Source organism: Marmota monax, unplaced genomic scaffold (genome assembly GCF_021218885.2).
Source record: "Marmota monax isolate L192 unplaced genomic scaffold, Marmota_monax_Labrador192_F-V1.1 WCK01_AAM20220418_F8-fsc00001, whole genome shotgun sequence".
In the NCBI taxonomy this organism is placed as follows: domain Eukaryota; kingdom Metazoa; phylum Chordata; class Mammalia; order Rodentia; family Sciuridae; genus Marmota; species Marmota monax.
In genome coordinates this window covers 45,729,295-45,747,771 of record NW_026693777.1, presented here as the reverse complement: position 1 = coordinate 45,747,771, position 18,477 = coordinate 45,729,295, and the positions used below count along the sequence as shown (strand labels likewise).

The 18,477-nt window shown below is 36.1% G+C and overlaps 1 protein-coding gene across 3 annotated transcripts in view; it reads right to left on the bottom strand.

Annotated features, from left to right (window-relative positions):
• Nucleotides 1-18,477, bottom strand: part of Wdr76 (WD repeat domain 76) — a 47,821-nt gene that overhangs the window by 26,993 nt on the left and 2,351 nt on the right. For 2 of the 3 annotated variants that reach the window (XM_046461204.2, XM_046461205.2), the window contains exons 2-5: nt 18,008-18,403; nt 11,097-11,189; nt 8,402-8,457; nt 1,703-1,829 (exon numbers count right to left, since the gene is read on the bottom strand). In XM_046461204.2, the coding sequence (XP_046317160.1) occupies nt 1,703-1,829; nt 8,402-8,457; nt 11,097-11,189; nt 18,008-18,403 (672 nt within the window). The remainder of the gene's footprint in view (nt 1-1,702; nt 1,830-8,401; nt 8,458-11,096; nt 11,190-18,007; nt 18,404-18,477) is intronic. The other variant, XM_046461206.2, reaches the window with a different exon arrangement.

Genomic DNA, 18,477 nt, shown 5'->3' with positions numbered 1-18,477 from the left:
AGATACATCACTTTATTCTGATCATTACACATTATATACATGTAATGCAATGCCACACTGTACCCCATAGATATGCACAATAACTATGTGTCCGTTAAAATACATATAAATAGGGGCTGAGGCTCAGTGGTAGCATGCTTGTCTGGCATGTGTGAGGCACCAAGTTCAATTCTCAGTACCACATATAAATAAATAAAATAAAGGTCTATCAACAACTTAAAAAAAAATTTTTAAATATATATATAAATAAAAAATAAATGAATGAATGCCAGGTCTCCTATCTTATTTAACCCTCTTGACAATTCATTCAATGATACCACTTTTTAAAGACACCATAATTCAGAGAAGTTATTTGACCAAGTTACATTGCCAATAACTGGAAGAGCTAGGAAGAACTCCTATTAGTTCAGTTCAGTACTCAGTGCTATTATTCTATGCCAATGTTTTAGAAAATACAGGTTGAAATCAAATAATAGGCTATGAAATCATTTTAATTTGTCAAAAACAGCAACTACAGTGAATGAGAATAGAATAAAAAATACCAAAATGCAAATAGTAAAGTTGTCATTTCACAAAACTATTGTTTCAGAAGAATGTGTGTTTGTGTGTGTGTGCGTGTGTATGTGTACGTGTTTGCAGTAGTAAAGATTGAACCCAGGGTCTTATACATGCTAAGCAAGCTAACTACCACTGAGCCACATCCCCAGTCCATAAATGTTTCTTATCATGGGTTAGTGCTTCAATAAAATTTGGAAGCTATTCTACTATGCTGCTTTCCATATCACCTTGATTTGCAATTAGCTCCCAAGGCACCAACCTAATTAGTACTATCTTCCAATTTATAATTAAGAACTTAGATATAAAACATTAAAAACAGTAGGTGCTCATGAATTAAAAGTATAAATACAAATCTTATTTACAGAACAAATTTAATAAATTAAAATGTTTCCACTCACTGGTATTATAAAATTAAGCTATAGCAAGGGAACTTCACTTATATCACATACTACTTATTAATAACATTAATAATTACTTTTTATTATTTATTAAGCTCTTAATACAATGTAAGGAACTTTACAGATACTATTTCATTTAATCCTCATGATAGCCCTTGAAAACTTCTATTACTGCCATTTTTAAAATGGAGAAACTGAGGCTCAGAAAGGTTAAATAATTTATAATAATTTACCTACAATCCCATGATAGGTAAGTCCTGCAGAAATACAGAACAATCCAGTCTTTATAACTTTGAAATCTTACTCATTAAATGATATAACATTCAAGTACTATTAACGAAATGTAAATAACTCATCATTTTCAGGGCTGGGGTTGTGGCTCAGAGGTAGAGTGCTCACCTACCATGCGTGAGGCACTGGGTTCGATCCTCAGCACCACATAAAAATAAAAATAAAGATATTGTGTTCACCTACAACTAAAAAATAAATATTTTTTAAAAATATAAAATAAAGGGGCTGGGGATGTGGCTCAAGCGGTAATGTGCTCGCCTGGCATGGGTGCGGCCCAGGTTCGATCGCCAGCACCACCTACAAACAAAGATGTTGTGTCCGCCGAAAACTAAATAAATATTTAAAAAATTCTCTCTAAAAAAATTAAAAATAAAAATAACTCATCATTTTCAAAACATTCTGTTTCAAACACTTTAAACTTTCATATTATATATTGTATTTGCACTCTTTCTTACATTTTCATCTTCTTCTAATGTTGGCTGTGTTGGAGTTGCTGGTAATGAAACTCCTGAAGGATCCACTTTTAGCAATCGCATTGACCTTCTACATCCAATCTCATTTTCTCTCTGCTTAGGCTTCTTTCTAAAGGAGTGGGAAGAAATTCTTGTTATACTCATAAAACAATAAAATGCATTTACTGATATTAAAGAGAGAACTTCTAGGAATGGGTCCCACAGATGAGTGTGTGTATAAATATATAAATATATAAAGATATATAGATATATACATCACCACGGTGATTTTAATAAAAAATCTGATTTTAATAAAAAAGCTACTCCCCAGTCTTTTTTACTTTTTTATTTTGAGACTGAACTAACCTAAATTTCAGCATGAAGAAGTGAAGGACATAAAATATTTTATGGTGTATATATCTAGAATGATATGCAACTATAGAAAAGAATGAAATATTGGCTGGGGCTACAGCTTAAAGGTAGAGCACTTGCCTAGCAGCATGCTCGTGGCCCTGGGTTCAATCCTCAGTACTAGAGAAAGAATGAAACAGATCCTTGGGTGCTAATAAAATGAACTCTTAAGTTGTAAGATGTAAAAATGAGGCCCAGTACATGTTTACAAAAAGGTTACACATACATTTGTACATGATGAGGCTACCCATAAAGGAATATATATGAAACTATTAACTGTGGTATCTTCTAGAAAGAAAGCCTGGAAAACTAAGGATGGGAGGAAGAGTTAAATGTTTCATTGCATTTTCCTTCAAACAGTTTATTTTTTGACTCATACACATCCCCTACTTCTTTTGGAGGTATTGAACCTAGGGGCACTGTTTTTTTGTTTTGTTTTGTTTTATTTTTTATTTATTTACTTATTTATTTTTTAGTTGTAGATGGACACAATACTTCTATTTTATTTGTTTATTTTTATGTGGTGCCAGGGATCAAACCCAGTGCTTCACGCATGCTAGGCAAGCACTCTACCACTGAGCCACAACTCCGGCTCTTTTATTTATTTATTCATTTTTTTTTTTTATTTTTTAGTTTTAGGTGGACACAACATCTTTATTTTATTTTTATGTGGTGCTGAGAATCGAACCCGGGCCGCACGCATGCCAGGCGAGCACGCTACCACTTGAGCCACATCCCCAGCCCCTATTTATTCATTTTTAACTAGGTCACAAAAGTGTTTATTTGTTCTCTTTAGATATACATGACAGTAGGGTATATTTTAACATATAATATATACATAGAATACATCTTACTATAATTAGGATTCCATTCTTCTTGTTGTATATAATGTGGAGATTCACTGTGATGTATTCATATATGAACATAGCAAAATTATGTTTGAAAGGGCTGAACTATCAATGGGACATCTAGGAAGATATCAAATATTGGGAAATTAAGTCTGTGTAAGGTCTGAAGATAGTGTTTTTGGTAACTGTTTGTGTGTTCTTGTCCCAAGGGACACTGTTAATACTAAACTACTGCCCAGTCTTTTTTACTTTCTTTTTTTTTTTAATATTTATTTTTTAGTTTTCAGCGGACACAACATCTTTGTTTGTATGTGGTGCTGAGGATCGAACCCGGGCCGCACACATGCCAGGCGAGCGCTCTACCGCTTGAGCCATATCCCCAGCCCCCTTTTTTACTTTTTTATTTTGAGACTAGATTTAAATTGCCCAGACTGGCCTTGAACTTGCAAGCCTCCTGCCTCAGCCTCCTGCATCACTAGGATTACAGATATGAGTGACCAAGCCCACTTTTCCCCTACTTTTTTATGTATCAATTTTTCATTTAAATTTTTTTTTTCTTTTTCCAGTGCTGGGGATTAACTTTAGAGTTTCACACATGCACTCTACCCACTGAACTATATTCTGGGGACTCCTTTTTTTTTTTTTTTTTAAAGCAATTCATTAAAAAATATTTGTGGGGCTGGGATTATGGCTCAGCGGTAGAGCACTTACTCGCACATTTGAGGCACTGGGTTTAATCCTCAGCACCACATAAAAATAAATAAACAAATAAGGGTATTTTTAAAAAGAGAGATAATACATTAAAAATATATTTGGGAAAGAGAAGATTTCCCGTTTCCAATAATTCATATTTCATCTCTACTAATGCCAGCTATACAAGGTTAGGGGCATAGCACAATGGCAGAACACTTGTCTAGCATACTCAAGTCTATAAGATTTGACCCAACCACTGCAAAAAGAAAAAAAAATTCACATGCAAAATCATTAGCTATAGTCTGGCACAGTGGCACCTGCAATTCTAGCAACTTGTGAGGCTAAGAGAGGAGCATCACAAGTTTGAAGCCGGTCTCAGCAAAATTAGTGACACCCTAAGCAATTAAGCAAGACCCTGTCTCCAAATAAATAAATAAAAAGAACTAGAGCTGTAGCATGGTGGTAAAATGCCCCTGGGTGTTCTAACCCCGAACCAAAAAAAGAAAAAGAAAAAATTCTCAGTTACAGTTCACATTAATTCAGAGGAATTAGTAATAATCACTATTTACTGAAAAATACTAAGCCAGGTGTGATGACACATGCCTGTAATCCTAGCTACCCAGAAACAGAGAAACATGAAGATAGTAAGTTCTAGTCCAGTTTGGACAATTTAGTGAGACCTAGTCTCAAAATTAAAAAAAAATAAAAATGTCTAGGGGACTAGGGTTGTGGCTCAATGGTAGAGCACTTGCCTAGCACATGTGAGGCACTGGGTTTGATTCTCAGCACCATATAAAAATAAATAAATAAAATAAAGGCATTGTGTCCATCTACAACTAAAAAAAAAATTTTCTAAATGGCTGGGAAGCCGGGCGTGGTGGCGCACAGCTATAATCCCAGTGACTCAGGAGGCTGAGGCAGGTGGCTCAAGAGTTCAAAGCCAGCCTCAGCAACTTAACAATGCACTTAGCAACTCAGTGAGACCCTATCTCTAAATAAAATACAAAAAAGGGCTGGGGGTGTGACTCAGTGGTTAAATGTCCCTGGTTTCAATCCCCGGAACCAAAAAAGAAAAAAAAAAATTGGGGCTGGGGATGTGGCTCAAGCGGTAGCACACTCGCCTGGCATGCGTGCGGCCAGGGTTCGATCCTCAGCACCACATACAAACAAAGATGTTGTGTCCACCAAAAACTAAATACTAAAAAATTCTCTCTCTCTCTCTCTCTCTCTCTCTCTCTCTCTAAAAAAAAATGGCTGGGAATATAATTCAGTGGTAAAGCACCACTGGGTGCAATCCCCAAAAGGGAAAGAAAAAAGAAAAAGCTAAACCAAGCATTCAGCATTCACTTCCTCATTTAATTTTTGAAAAAAGGATGAATATATGGAATATTTTAGGCTTTCAAATAGCCAGCCCCCTAGAAATATACTCCCAGAAAACTCCACTCTTTGAAAAAAACTCACACATAGCACCAAAGTTTAGAACATCTGGAGTCGGGTCTAGAGGTATATAGCTCAGTGGTAAAGTGCTTGCCTAGCACATGTAGGCCCCTAGTTCAGTCCGTAGCACAGCAAAAAAAAAAAACAAAAACAAATATTCAGAGCACCACTCTTCATAATAATGAAAATCTGGAAATGACTCAACTGCTGTCCATTAACAGTAAAATAAACTATAGCACATTCATACAATGGAATATTCTAAAACAGAAAAATATGCATGAAATAAAACTGTATACACCAACATGAATGTTTTAAAACTAACATGCAAAGGTAAGCAAAACAAGCTGCCCATGGTGGCACATGCCTGTAATCCCAGTGGCTCAGGAGGCTAAGGCAGGAAGATCCTGAGTTCAAAGCCAGCCTCAGCCACTCAGCAAGGCCCTTAGCAATTTAGCAAGTCTCAAAAGAAAAAATAAAAAGGACTAAGGATGTGGCTCAGTGGTTAAATGCCCCTGGGTTCAATCCCTCATACCAAGGGTGGGAAAATAGGCAAAACTATCGAAGCCCTAAGCAACTCAATGAGACCCTATCTCAAAAAAATAAAAAGGACTAGGGATGTGTTCCAGTGGTTAAGCACTGAGTTAAATCACCAGTACCAAAAAGAAAAAGAAAAAAAAAAGACAAAACAATATATTATTTAAGGATACATTCAGAGATAGCAAAATCATAAATGAAAGAATAATTACCAGCATATTTGGGGCTAGGATTATAGTACTGAAAGCAAAACAAAATTATTCAGCATATTAGTTGTATCAGGAGGATCAGAAGTTCGAAGCCAGCCTCAACAACTTAGTGAGGTCCTAAGCAATTTACTGAGACCCAGTCTCAAAATTTAAAAAAGGGGGTTCAATAATAAAGCCCCCCTGGATTCTATCCCCAGTACTGGGGAAAAAATATATATATTATAATTTCTATTAACTTAGATGCCAGGTATGTGGTTGAGGGGTTTATATTACTAGAAAGTTTTCAACTATACATATATGTTATATGTACTTCTTTTGTATCTCTTATAAATACATATTTATTTTTTTTATTTAAATCTCCCTGGATTCATATAATGTTAACTTTACAGATCAGGAAAAAATATGTAAATTACCCATGGTTGATACTACAACTCTACATGGCTTAATCAAAACTAGAACCCAGGGGCTGGGGTGTACCCAGCCTAGCATGCATGAAGTCCTGGTTCAATCTAGAGCACGGAAAAAAAGAAGAAAAAAAAATTGAACCCAAACTTGTTAAATTTCAAAGGCTATGCTCTTTCCCTTATTATATAACTTCAACACTACCAACTTGGTAACTTGATACTGTTATCTTGCAATTACTAAGTGCTAGAAATTTGGGTTAGGTAATTTAATAATAAATCACCAATCTTTCCTTATAAAAAAAAATAAATGTAAACAGGATACTGTGGCACATGCCTATAATCATAGCTACTTGGGAAGCTGAGTCAAGAGGATTACAAATTTGAGGCCAACTAGGACAATTCAGTGACACCCTCTCTCAGCAATAAAGCTGGGTTCATCCCCAGTAGAGGAAAAAAAAATAAAATAAAAGCACAAATGTATAGTTACAAGACCAGTGATATTGTTTTTTCAGTATTAACTCCTATGACAACTCTTCACACTTGAAGCCACAGTTCATTAGCATCTAGCACAAAATAAATGAGCTAATGATACCAAAAATTTTAGTTTCCTCATTTATATGTAGGTGCTGCTAAAATGCAAGAGACAATTCAAGCTAAAATAATCCCAGAGTTCAAATCCTAAAGCTACCATTTATAAGCTGTTTTGAACTTGGGCAAATATATCTCTGAGCCTTTTTCTAACTCATAAAATAGATATATTACCTACCACATTTAGAATTAAATGAGATAATACAGGACAAACTTTTAAGGTCACTGTACTATGCTTCATAGACATTCAATAAATGTTAATTCCCTTCCCTTATTCTAGGTCTGAAAAGCAAAAGGATAGTCAGAAAAATAAAAAGAAAGAATGAGGTAGGCACAGTGAGTGGCACAGCTACTCAGAGGCTGAGGAAAGAGGATCAAAAATTCAAGGCCAGGGCTGGGGGTTGTGGCTCAGCGGTAGAGTGCTCCTGAGCGAGGCACTGTGTTCCATCGATCCTCAGTACTACATAAAAATAAATAAAATAGGGGCTGGGGATGTGGCTCAAGCGGTAGCACGCTCACCTGGCATGCGTGCGGCCCGGGATCGATCCTCAGCACCACATACAAACAAAGATGTTGTGTCCGCCGAAAACTAAAAATAAATATTAAAAAAAATTCTCTCTCTTTCCCTCTCTCTCATTCTCTTTAAAAAAATGAAAATGTTAAAAAAATAAAAATTAAAAATAAATAAATAAAATTGAAGTATTGTGTCCAACTAAAAAAAAAAAAATTTGGAAAAAAAAAGTTCAAAGCCAGCCTTAGCAATTTAGCAGGACTCTGCTCAAAATAAAAAGGGTTGAGAATGTAGCACAGTGGTAGAATGCCCTAGGGGTTCAACCCCAGTGGGTTTTTTGTTGTTGTTGTTTTTGAGTTTTTTGGTTTGGTAGTTGTTTTCTGTGGTACTGGGAACACAATCAAGGCAAGAGCCAGCACCCTACCATTGAACTATACCCGCTGGCCCTGAGAAGAATCTTCAAGAATGATTTTTCTGGGGCTGGGGATATAGCTCAGTTGGTAGAGTGCTTGCTTTGCATGCACAGGCCCTGGGTTTGATACCCAGCATCAAAAAAAGAAGAATAATTTTCTGGCTAGATATGGTGGTACATGCCTATAATCCTGGTGGCTCAGGAGGCTGAGGCATAAGGATCACGAGTTCAAAGCCAGCCTGAGCAACTTAGCAAGGCCCTAAGTAACTCAGTGAGACCCTGTCTCTAAATAAAACACAAAAAAGGGCTCAGTGGTTGACTGTCCCTGAGTTCAATCCCAAGTACCAAAAAAGAAAATGATTTTCTAGGGAAAAAGTAGAAATCTTTATTTTGTGGAAATAAAAATATTCCTCCATTCAGAGCAACAGTAAATATAAACAAATTCAGCTCTGGAGATTCTATTTGCTCTATATTCTCTTGATGAAAATGAGAACTGTAAAGTTATTAAAAGGTAGTATTCCCTCAGAGATTCCCACAGGGATTAATATTAAATTATAGAGTCTCTGATCTGTTACTAAGATTACTATACCACTTTTTCAGATTATAAAACCACAACAAAATATCATGGTCCAGCCACTGTAACCACATCTTTTACCTCTTGGACTTAGGAGGTTGTCTCTTCTCTATCATTTCACGGAGCCTTGCAGCTGACTGAAAGTACACAAAATACATACGCATGTAAAAATGCTATCTTACAACCACATAGCTTAACTTTTAAAATATTAAAGTCTATTCAGCAAATAAAGATCCTTAAGACAGAATACCTGTTTTCCATGGTAGACATGAGATAAATATATTATCCATAATAAAGGCAAGTAAATAATGCTGCCCAATACACTGATATTCTGATACTTCAGACAAAGTTGCTAATGAGTTTACATGATGAAATGCAAAATTAACTCAAACATACTATTACAAATAACAAGTTTCAACCTCTACTACTGGAAAATTACTTTATATTTTTTTTCCCAGAAAAAATTGTGATATTTTTCTAAATCAAATCCTATTTTGTTAACTAAAATCATAGATTATGTATTTCTTTTTATAAGAAATTTTTTTTTTTTTTTTAAAGAGAGAGAGAGAGAGAGAGAGAATTTTTAATATTTATTGTTTAGTTCTCGGCGGACACAACATCTTTGTTTGTATGTGGTGCTGAGGATAGAACCCGGGCCGCACGCATGCCAGGCGAGCGCGCTACCGCTTGAGCCACATCTCCAGCCCCATAGATTATGTATTTCTGATAAATTTTCAATTGCTGATGATTTAACAATTTAATCCTTCAATTAATCCCCTCACCTACCTGGTGCAAACAACACAGAATATCTGGGAATCTGTTATTCAGAGAAATCAATTACTTATTTTGTAAAGTTAAGGGTTTGATATCTTTGGTGGGGGCAATTATACCCTCCTAAACAGCTATTCTTTCACACAAAGAAATTTTACCCCCATTGTGAAAACACCAATGTAAATTATACCTTTACCTATGATCATAAACACTAGCAAAGACATCTTTTATCCTTAAAGCTCCCTATAAAAAGTATACTCCCATCTATTCTTAAAGTTTAAGATTTAAAAACAAACAGTCCTAGGTTGTAGCTTAATTGGTAAAGCATTTGCCTATTATGCAAGAGTCCCTGGGTTCAATGTTACCACTTTAAAAAAAAAAAAAATAGGGCTGGAGTTTTGGCTCAGTGACAGAGCACTTGCCTAGCCGCGTGAGGCACTGGGTTTGATCCTCAGCACCATATTAAGAATATAAACAAGGGGCTGGGGATGTTGCTCAAGTGGTAACGCGCTCGCCTAGCGTGTGTGAGGCACTGGGTTTGATTCTCGGCACCACATAAAAATAAATAAAGATACTGTGTCCATCTAAAACTGAAAAATAAATATTTTTTAAAAAAGAATATAAACAAATAAAATAAAGTGATTGTGTCCATCCACAACTAAAAATATTTTTAAATATATTTTAGTTGTAGATGGACACAATATCTTTACTTAGTTATTTTTATGTGGTGCTGAGGATTGAACCCAAGACCCTCCCACATGCTAGGCGAGCACTCTACCGCTGAGCCACAACCCCAGCCCAAAATATTTTTAAAATAAATAAAAGATAAAAACAAAACTTGTGGGGCTGGGGCTGTGGCTCAGCGGTATCGCACTTGCCTGGCATGTGTGAGGCACTGGGTTCAATTCTCAGCACCACATAAAATAATAAATAAAGGTCTATTAACAACTAAAAAAAAAATTTAAAAAAAAAAAAAAATTGTCCTCTCACTCCTACATCACACATCCTTCAACCCACCACTCCTACTTCTTCTTTATCTTTGGTTAAAATAACCATTTATAACTTACTGTTTCTTTGAATGTAAGACAACCAATAATGATATCATTATTTTATGTATCACCAAAACTGAGGGGGGACTGCCAATTATAGTTTTAAGATACCAATTTAAAAAATACTAAAATGTGAAAAGATATACTTAAAATCAATGAAATATGGTAATCTCATTCTATTAACATGAACTAGAACATGATGTATAAAAGATTCATTATCTATGTTCTTTTATATATATGTGTGTGTGTGTGTGTGTATATATATATTTATTTATTTTTGGTTAGACATAATACCTTTATTTTGTTTATTTTATTTTTACGTGGTGTTGAGGATCGAACCCAGGGCCTCGAGCATGCTAGGCGAGCGCTCTACCGCTGAGCCACAACCAGCCCAATATCTATTTTCTTTACATGAACCGAACGCTATACTCAACTGGGAACCTTTGGGTTAGTGTATTTTCCAAAGTGCTTTGCAAAGGTTTCTTAACAGGCACATATTGGGACTGGGGTTGTGGCTCAGTGGTAAAGCGCTTGCTTAGCATGTGTGGGATCAATTGCTTAGCACTGGGTTCAATTCTTAGCACCACATATAAATAAATTAATAAAATAAAGGTCCATCAACATCTAAAAAAATATTTTAAATAAATAAATAAGTAAAATAGGGGACTGGGGATATAGCTCAGTTGGTAGAGTGCTTGCCTCGCATGCACAAAGCCCTGGGTTCAATCCCCAGCACAAAAAAGGAAGGAAGGAAGGACAAAAATAAAGGTATCATGTCCATCTACAACAAAAAATTACTACAAAAATAAAAAATTTTAAACAACAGTCCTTATATAAAACCTACTGAATTGTGTCTTCCTTCATTTGACACTATGAAAACTGATACTACAAGTATTTCATTGACCTGCTGGCAAGAAGAATGGCATTTTAGTTTTAATTAGAAACTTCTCACAAACCTCAGACAACTGAAGAGAAGCAAAAAAGTTTGCATTTTCTGATATGTTCTTGAGTCTCTTCCTTTCATATGGTGACAATCCTGAAAAATCATCCTATAAAATTACACCAAAAATAATGTTATTTTACATAATCATTTAAAGCAAAAATACCTCATGAAACCAGATCTTTCATTGTCTGCATGTGTACCTTCTTTCAAATTGTACCCCCTCTATTCATTTGATAATGTCTTACCAAATAGCACATAACCTGTGCTGCACTGGATACTGAGTCTAAATTTGGGATAATCACAAAGTATTTGTATGTATTCCCAACTGAATACGAAGTGATCTGATATAAGAAGTCAAGTTCAAAAGCTAGATCTGAACTTGTGATCCTCCTCCCCCAGCCTCCTAAGCCACTGGAATTACAGGTGTGCACCACCATGCCCAACTAAAAGTTATGTTTATTAAACAAATGATTCCTGTTAAACACAGAATGAACAAATGCATTTGTTGCCATCTCCTCCTAAAAACCCACAAATACAACACTGAAATAAATATGAAAGTGAGATAAGATCCTAAAAGCTTTTAGAGGAAAAAATAACAATCAAGACTCAGAGAGGCACTAACTTCTCAAGATTAAGAAAAAGCCATAGGGGCTGGGGCTGTAGCTCAGTGGCAGAGTGCTTGCCTTGCATATGTGAGGCACTGGGTTCGATCTACGCAGCATATAAAAATAAACAAAAGAAAAAGCTATAAGATAATAATACATTAAAAATGCTAAGAATGGGGGCTGGGACTATAGCTCAGTGGTAGAGCACTTGCCTCACACATGCGAGGCACTGGGTTCAATCCTCAGCACCACATAAAAATAAAGATACTGCGTCCATCTACAACTAAAAAATAAATTAAAAAAAAAAAAAAAAAGCTAAGGATGGCCAGGCATGGTGGTGCATGCTCGTAATCCCAGAGGCTCAGGAAGCTGAGGCAGGAGGATTTCAAGTTCAAAGCCAGCCTCAGTAACTTAGCAAGGCCCTAAGCAACTCAGGGATACCCTGTCTCTAAATAAAATATTAAAAAGGGCTGGGGATATGGCTCAGTGGTTAAGTGCCCTTGGGTTCAATCCCCAGTACCCCTCCCAAAAAAGAAAAGCTAATGAAAAACTAGGGCCTGGGGATGTAACTCAGTGAAAGAATGAACACTTAGCACGTATGAGGCCCTGAGTTTGATCTGCAGCACCAGGTTAAAAAAAAAAAAAAGTTCTACTGGAAAGATTAAATTATTTTCAACTTATAATCATAACTCCAATTAAGTCATCATTTGAATAGAGCTAACGATTTTTCATATCCCTTTTTTCAGGAAGCTACTATAAGTTGCACTTTACCAAAATGAAAGAATAAGCCAAGAAAGAGAGAAACATGGATCGCAGGGACATAAGTTCCAGCACAGATGCAATAAAAGATAAAAATTCAAAAGAAAATGGTAAAGGGTAGGCCTTTACCATTGAATAAAATGGTTCTGAATGGAATAAGATGATGGAGAGCACTAAGAGAATTTTGTGCAGGCCAGAAGCAGTGTCACACACATATAATTCCAGCTATTCGAGGCAGGAGGATAACAAGTTCGAGGCCAGACTAGTCAATTAAGCAAGATCCTGTCTCAAAAATAAATAAAAGGGTTAGGGATCTAGCTCAGTGGTAGAGCGAGCCTTTTTTAGTGCCACCAAAAAAGAGAGAGAATGAGCGTATTTTGTGAAGAAAAAAAATAAAATCAAGACTTCAGGGACCTGGGTTGTGGCTTAGTAGTAGGGCATTTGCCTAGCATGTATGAGGCACTAGGTTAGATTCTGAGCACCACATATAAATAAATGAATAAAATAAAGGTCCATCAACATCTAAAAAACATATTTTTAAAAAAACTTCAGAAATCTTTGATTTTGAGCCCAGCACAGTGGCTTAGACATATTAACCCACTTCCTTAGGAGGTTGTGGCAGGAGGAACATTTGAGCCCAGGAGTTCAAGACCAGACTGGACAACATAGTAAAATCCTGTCACAAAAAAAGAAAAAGAATCTTCTTCAAGCAGGAATGGTGGTGCACATCTGTAATCCCAGCAATTTTGGAGGCTGAATCAGAAGGATGTCAGGTTTGAGACCAGCCTGTTTTTAAAATGGGACCCCATCTTAAAAAAAGGAGGAGGGGGCTGGGAATGTAATTTAGTGGTAAAGCACCCCTAGGTTTAATCTCCAGTACCAGAAGTGGAGAAGATCTTTGATTTATATTGAGAAGTCTTACAACACAGATAATACTGGATTAAAGCTAATAAAAGTATAGAAAGGAAAAGTGTGTGTGTGTAATATGTGGTATAAGTGAAACAAATCCTTTCTTTATTTTTAAGCAAAGCTTAATTTTCCATATAAGTTAACAGCTACATTGGGAGAGAAAAAAGCTAAAAAGGTTGAAAGTGCCATTTGTTGTTGAACAGCAACAGAAAGGTGTGTGTCAGGAAATTGCCAGCTATTTGATTTTTGTTGTGTGTACATGTGAATTTTTCTTATATCAATATGTGCATGTACTACTGACCAAAATATTCTTCTCACATACATGCAAAATAGCCAGGCGTGGTGGCACATGCCTGTAATCCTAGTGACTTGGGAGGTCGAGGCAGGAGGATCATGAGTTCAAAGCCAGCCTCAGCAACTCAGCAAGGCCCTAAGCAACTCAGTAAAAGCCTGTTTCTAATAAAATATAAAAGAGGGTTGGGGATGTGGCTTGTGGTTAAGCACACCTGGGTTCAATCCCTGGTACCAAAAAAAAAAAAAAAAAAAAAAAATATATATATATATATATATATATATATATATATGCATGCAAAATAACATTGACAGCAAAGATGAAATTGGAAAGGTTCCATTTACCACTGCCTTTAAAACTGCCATCTTAAAGAAAAACACCACCATCAAATACAGTTGTACCCTCCTACCCAAAATTTTACTTCCCACAGTTTGTTACTTGAAGTCAACCATGGTTCAAAAGTAGCAAATGGACATTCCAGAAAGCAAACTTTTTTATTTATTTTTCTTTGCAGTATTGGGAATTGAACCCAGGGATGCTCTACCACTGAGCTACATCCCCAGTCCCTGCTGACCTTGAACTTACATTTCTCCTGCCTAAGACATCTGAGTCACTGAGATTATAGGCTTAAGCCACCAAACCTACCCAGAAATAAACAATTTTTAAGTTTTAAGTTGTATGTCTGAGTAGCATAATGAAACCTTAGTTCTGTTCCATTCTGCCCAGTGTCCCTCTGTCTAGCATATTCAAACTGTATATGCTACCCACCTGTTAGTAGCTATCTGGGTTATGAGATCAACTGCAGCAATATTATAGTGCTTGTGTTCAAGCAATCCTTATTTTACTTAATGGCCCCAAGACACAAGAGCAGTGATGCTGGCAATTTGGATATGACAGAGAAGCCGTATGGTGCTTCTTTTCTGTGAAAAGTTTAAAGTTCTCAGTACAAAAAGAAAAAAATACATCATGGGTAAGAACAGTACAATAATACTTTCTGAGGCCGAGTATGGTGACACATACCTGTAATCCTAGCTACTCCAGAGGCTGAAGCAGGAGGATTACCAGTTCAAGACCAACCTGGGTAATCTAGCAAGACCCCATCTCAAAAATAAAACTTAAAAAGGGATGGAAATGTGACTAAGTGGAAGAGTATTTGTTTAGCATAATCAAGGCCTTAGGTTCAATCCCCAGTTATGATGATGAATAAATTAGGCACAATAAGAAGCTAATAAGAAATTATTTTAATGAAACAGAATTATAAATGATATCGTATGATAAACTATGTGAATGTAGCCTGTCTCTCTCAGTCTCTCTACAAATATTTTATTATACTCACCCTTCTTGTTTACCATAAATAAGTGAAACCTCAGAAAGTAAAACTGGGGCCCTACTATAGTATACACAAGGTTTGGCAACATCCATTATTTCAGGCATCCACTGGGGTCTTGGAATATATATCTTCCCCAGAAAAGAAGGGACTATTGTAAACCCAGATGTGATGCACTGAGAACATATTTGCTTCTGAGACCATTCCCAGTAACACAAAACCTTTAATCATGAGAAAATGTCAAACAAACCAAAATTGAAGGAAAAATATTTAAAATAACTGTCCAGTACTCTTTGAGTATTAAAGTCATGAAAGATTGAGAAAGTGTTACATAGTGGAGGAGACTACAGAGACACACTATCTAAATCCTGTGTGTTCCTGGCCTGGGTGGTAAACAGGAAAAAATATATGACTGGAAAAACTGGTGAAATCCAAACTCTATTTAACAATATTGTATCAAGGTTATGTAAGATGTTTGTAAGCTGGATGAAAAATATTCAGGATCTCCCCAAAACTATCTTTGCAAGTCTTCTATAAGCCAAAAATTATCTCAAAAATTTTATTTTCTTTTTGTTGCCTCAAAATTTAAAAAAAAAAAATCAACTGCTAAGAAATAATTTATAAAATATTTAACAGAAGAGTTGGGAAATAAAATTTAGAAAATTTCCCAAAAAATAGAATAAAATCTTATACTTGCAAGGCAAGGCTCTTATCTGTAATGCAGCAAAGTCTTCCTTCATTTGGGGAAAAAAATAAGCTTATAAACTAAATACTGTTCCTAAAGCATAGAACCACAAACTCTTAGTCATATTACTCTAAAAAGTTAATAAGTGTGGGGGATTATAACTCAATGATAGAATGCTGGTCTAGCAGGCACAAGAACCTAGGTTCAATCCCATCCCTGCAAAAGAGAAAAGATAATGAAACAGAAGGCCAGGGGATGCAGCTCGATGGTAAAGTGCTTGTCCGGTATGCACAAGGCCCTGGGTTCGATCCTCATGACCACAAAACAACACAACTCACACACACAACCCACCAACAACTAAAACAAAAATTTAAGGAGCTGGGGTTGTGGCTCAGTGGTAGAGCGCTTGCCTAGCATGTGTGAGGCACTGGATTCAATTCTGAGCACCATGTATAATAAATGAATAAAATTAAGGTCCATCCACATATTAAAAAACAAAATTTTTTTTCCAAGTACATTTTTAAAAAAGGAAGAGAATACGCCAGGCCCAGTGGCGCACCCACACTCCTGTAATCCTAGCCACTGGGGAGGCTGAGTCATGAGTTCAAAGCCAGCCTCAACAAAAAACAAGGTGCTAAGCAACTCAGTGAGACCCTGTCTCTAAATAAAACACAAAATAAAGCTGGGGATGTGGCTCTGGGATCAAATGCCCCCAAGTTCAATCCCAGGTTACCAAAAAAAAAAAAAAAAGGAAGAGAAAATAATAAAATGTTCTATTTAAAATGTTATAATTTAGTTTGTCCTAGGAAAAATGTATTCTATGCATTTATGGTTCTGCTTGACTATCTCCCTCCTGCTGATCATATTTTCTCACATCAAATTAAATCCATTTTATATTAACTTCTTACACATGTAATCTTACACTCTAAAAGGCCAAAAAGATTCTGACCAGTGGTTCTCAAAGCTCCATTCCAGACCAACAGCATGGACCAACAGCACCAAAGTCTCCAGGAAACCACATTAAAAATGCAAATTCTATGCTCCACCTAAATCCAGTGCTCTACAACTGCACTATATTCTCGGCCTTTTTCTTTCTTTTTTGAGACAGAGTGTTACTAAATTGCCAAGGCTGGCCTTGAATTTGAGATCCTCCTTTCCTCCTAGCTTCAACCTCTAGAGTCACTGGGATTAAAGTAACTGGGAGTACAGGAGTGAGCCACCATGCCGACCCTCTCCAGGTAATTCTCATACTGGCTAAATTCTGAGAACCACTGATTTATCCAATCTTCTCATTAGGGAGGTTATTGGCTTAAAGGAACAAGATTTCTTAGAAGTTGACTCGCCTAGAAACTAGGCTCCCAACCCTTATTTCCATGCACTTATGATTTACCCTTTTACTGTCCCGCATGGGTCTGGATTCTTACCTATGGGACAATAATGCATAAAACAAATGCCTATTTCATAACAAAAACTTTTCAATTATCATGTCTCTCTTTCCCTAGCTTCATTTTCTGTTGCTCTAGTTCCATCAACTTTTTGTCATGTGACATGGTTTATCTTGTCCTGCCTGAAGTTGCCACTCAGAAAGCCAGGAGAACCACCCAATCCATGTTTTTACCCTGGACCCCGTGATTCAGATGTCTGTAGTACTGGGGTTTCGCTTTGAAAAACACTGTCACTTCTCCTAAGGGAAAAACTACTTAAAAATTAAAAAAAAAAAAAAAAAAAACTACTGCCTAGGCAGAAGACAAAAGAATTAGATTCCTTAAACTGACTCCAACCATTCCACAGAACTAATGAGTATTTCTCTTTTGTGTTAACTCTACTTCATTTGTCTCCTTTTGTTTTTAAAAGTAATGCAATCAATTAATGATTGTGTTCCTACCCTGACATCAAAGGTCAATTGCGTATGTCCCACAGGCTGAAAACTTCTGGTAAACCATGCAAATATGTAAAGGTTAAGGGCTGGGGATATGGTTCAGCAGTAGAGCACTCACTTAGCACTTGCAAGGACCTGGGTTTGATCCTCAGCACCACATAAATATAAATAATAAAATAAAGGTATTGTGTCCAACTACAACTAAAAAATAAAATTTAAAAAAAGTAAAGGTTAACAAGGCACAATCAAGTATGAGTAAGCTCAAAAATATATGCAATAAACTGAGAGGAAAAAAAGGAACTAAAATTAATCCAAGGAGGTTATCTGATAAATATTTAAAACACAAAATTTCCACTAAACACATTAAATTATAAAATAATTTTATTGCACTTAAGACCTTTGATGACCTTATAGAACTTCAAATTTCAAAACAGCCAAGAAAAATTAGAACTACTAATTAAATCTTACCAGGCCAGGTGTGGTATCTTCATCACTGCTTTCCATATCAACGTTGCAAATCACGGCATCTGAACTGTTCTTGTGTTCTAGTTTGTTACTTTCAGCATGAACATCTAAGGATGATTTTTGCAGAGTAGATTCTGCCTTGGAAGATATGGCTTTCATTTTTGGAATTAATTTTTTTTTGCAAGTTTTCTTTAATTGAGTCTTTTTAAACTTCTTACACATCACTGCATCATTAGAATTCTTTTCTAATAGGGATTTGGGGCACTTAAATTGACCTAACTTGTAATTAGTGAGTGAAAAGGGAGCAAGATAAACCTTAGCTGTTTTTCCTAGAACTGTAGTCTGTTCTGGTCTCAGAGATACGAAAACGACGTTTTGATTTTCTTTATATTCATTCACCTATTCAAGTCAATAAAGGAAAACAGTATTAGAAACCCAAGTCCTCTGCCTTTTCTTACAAGATCACAACTAAT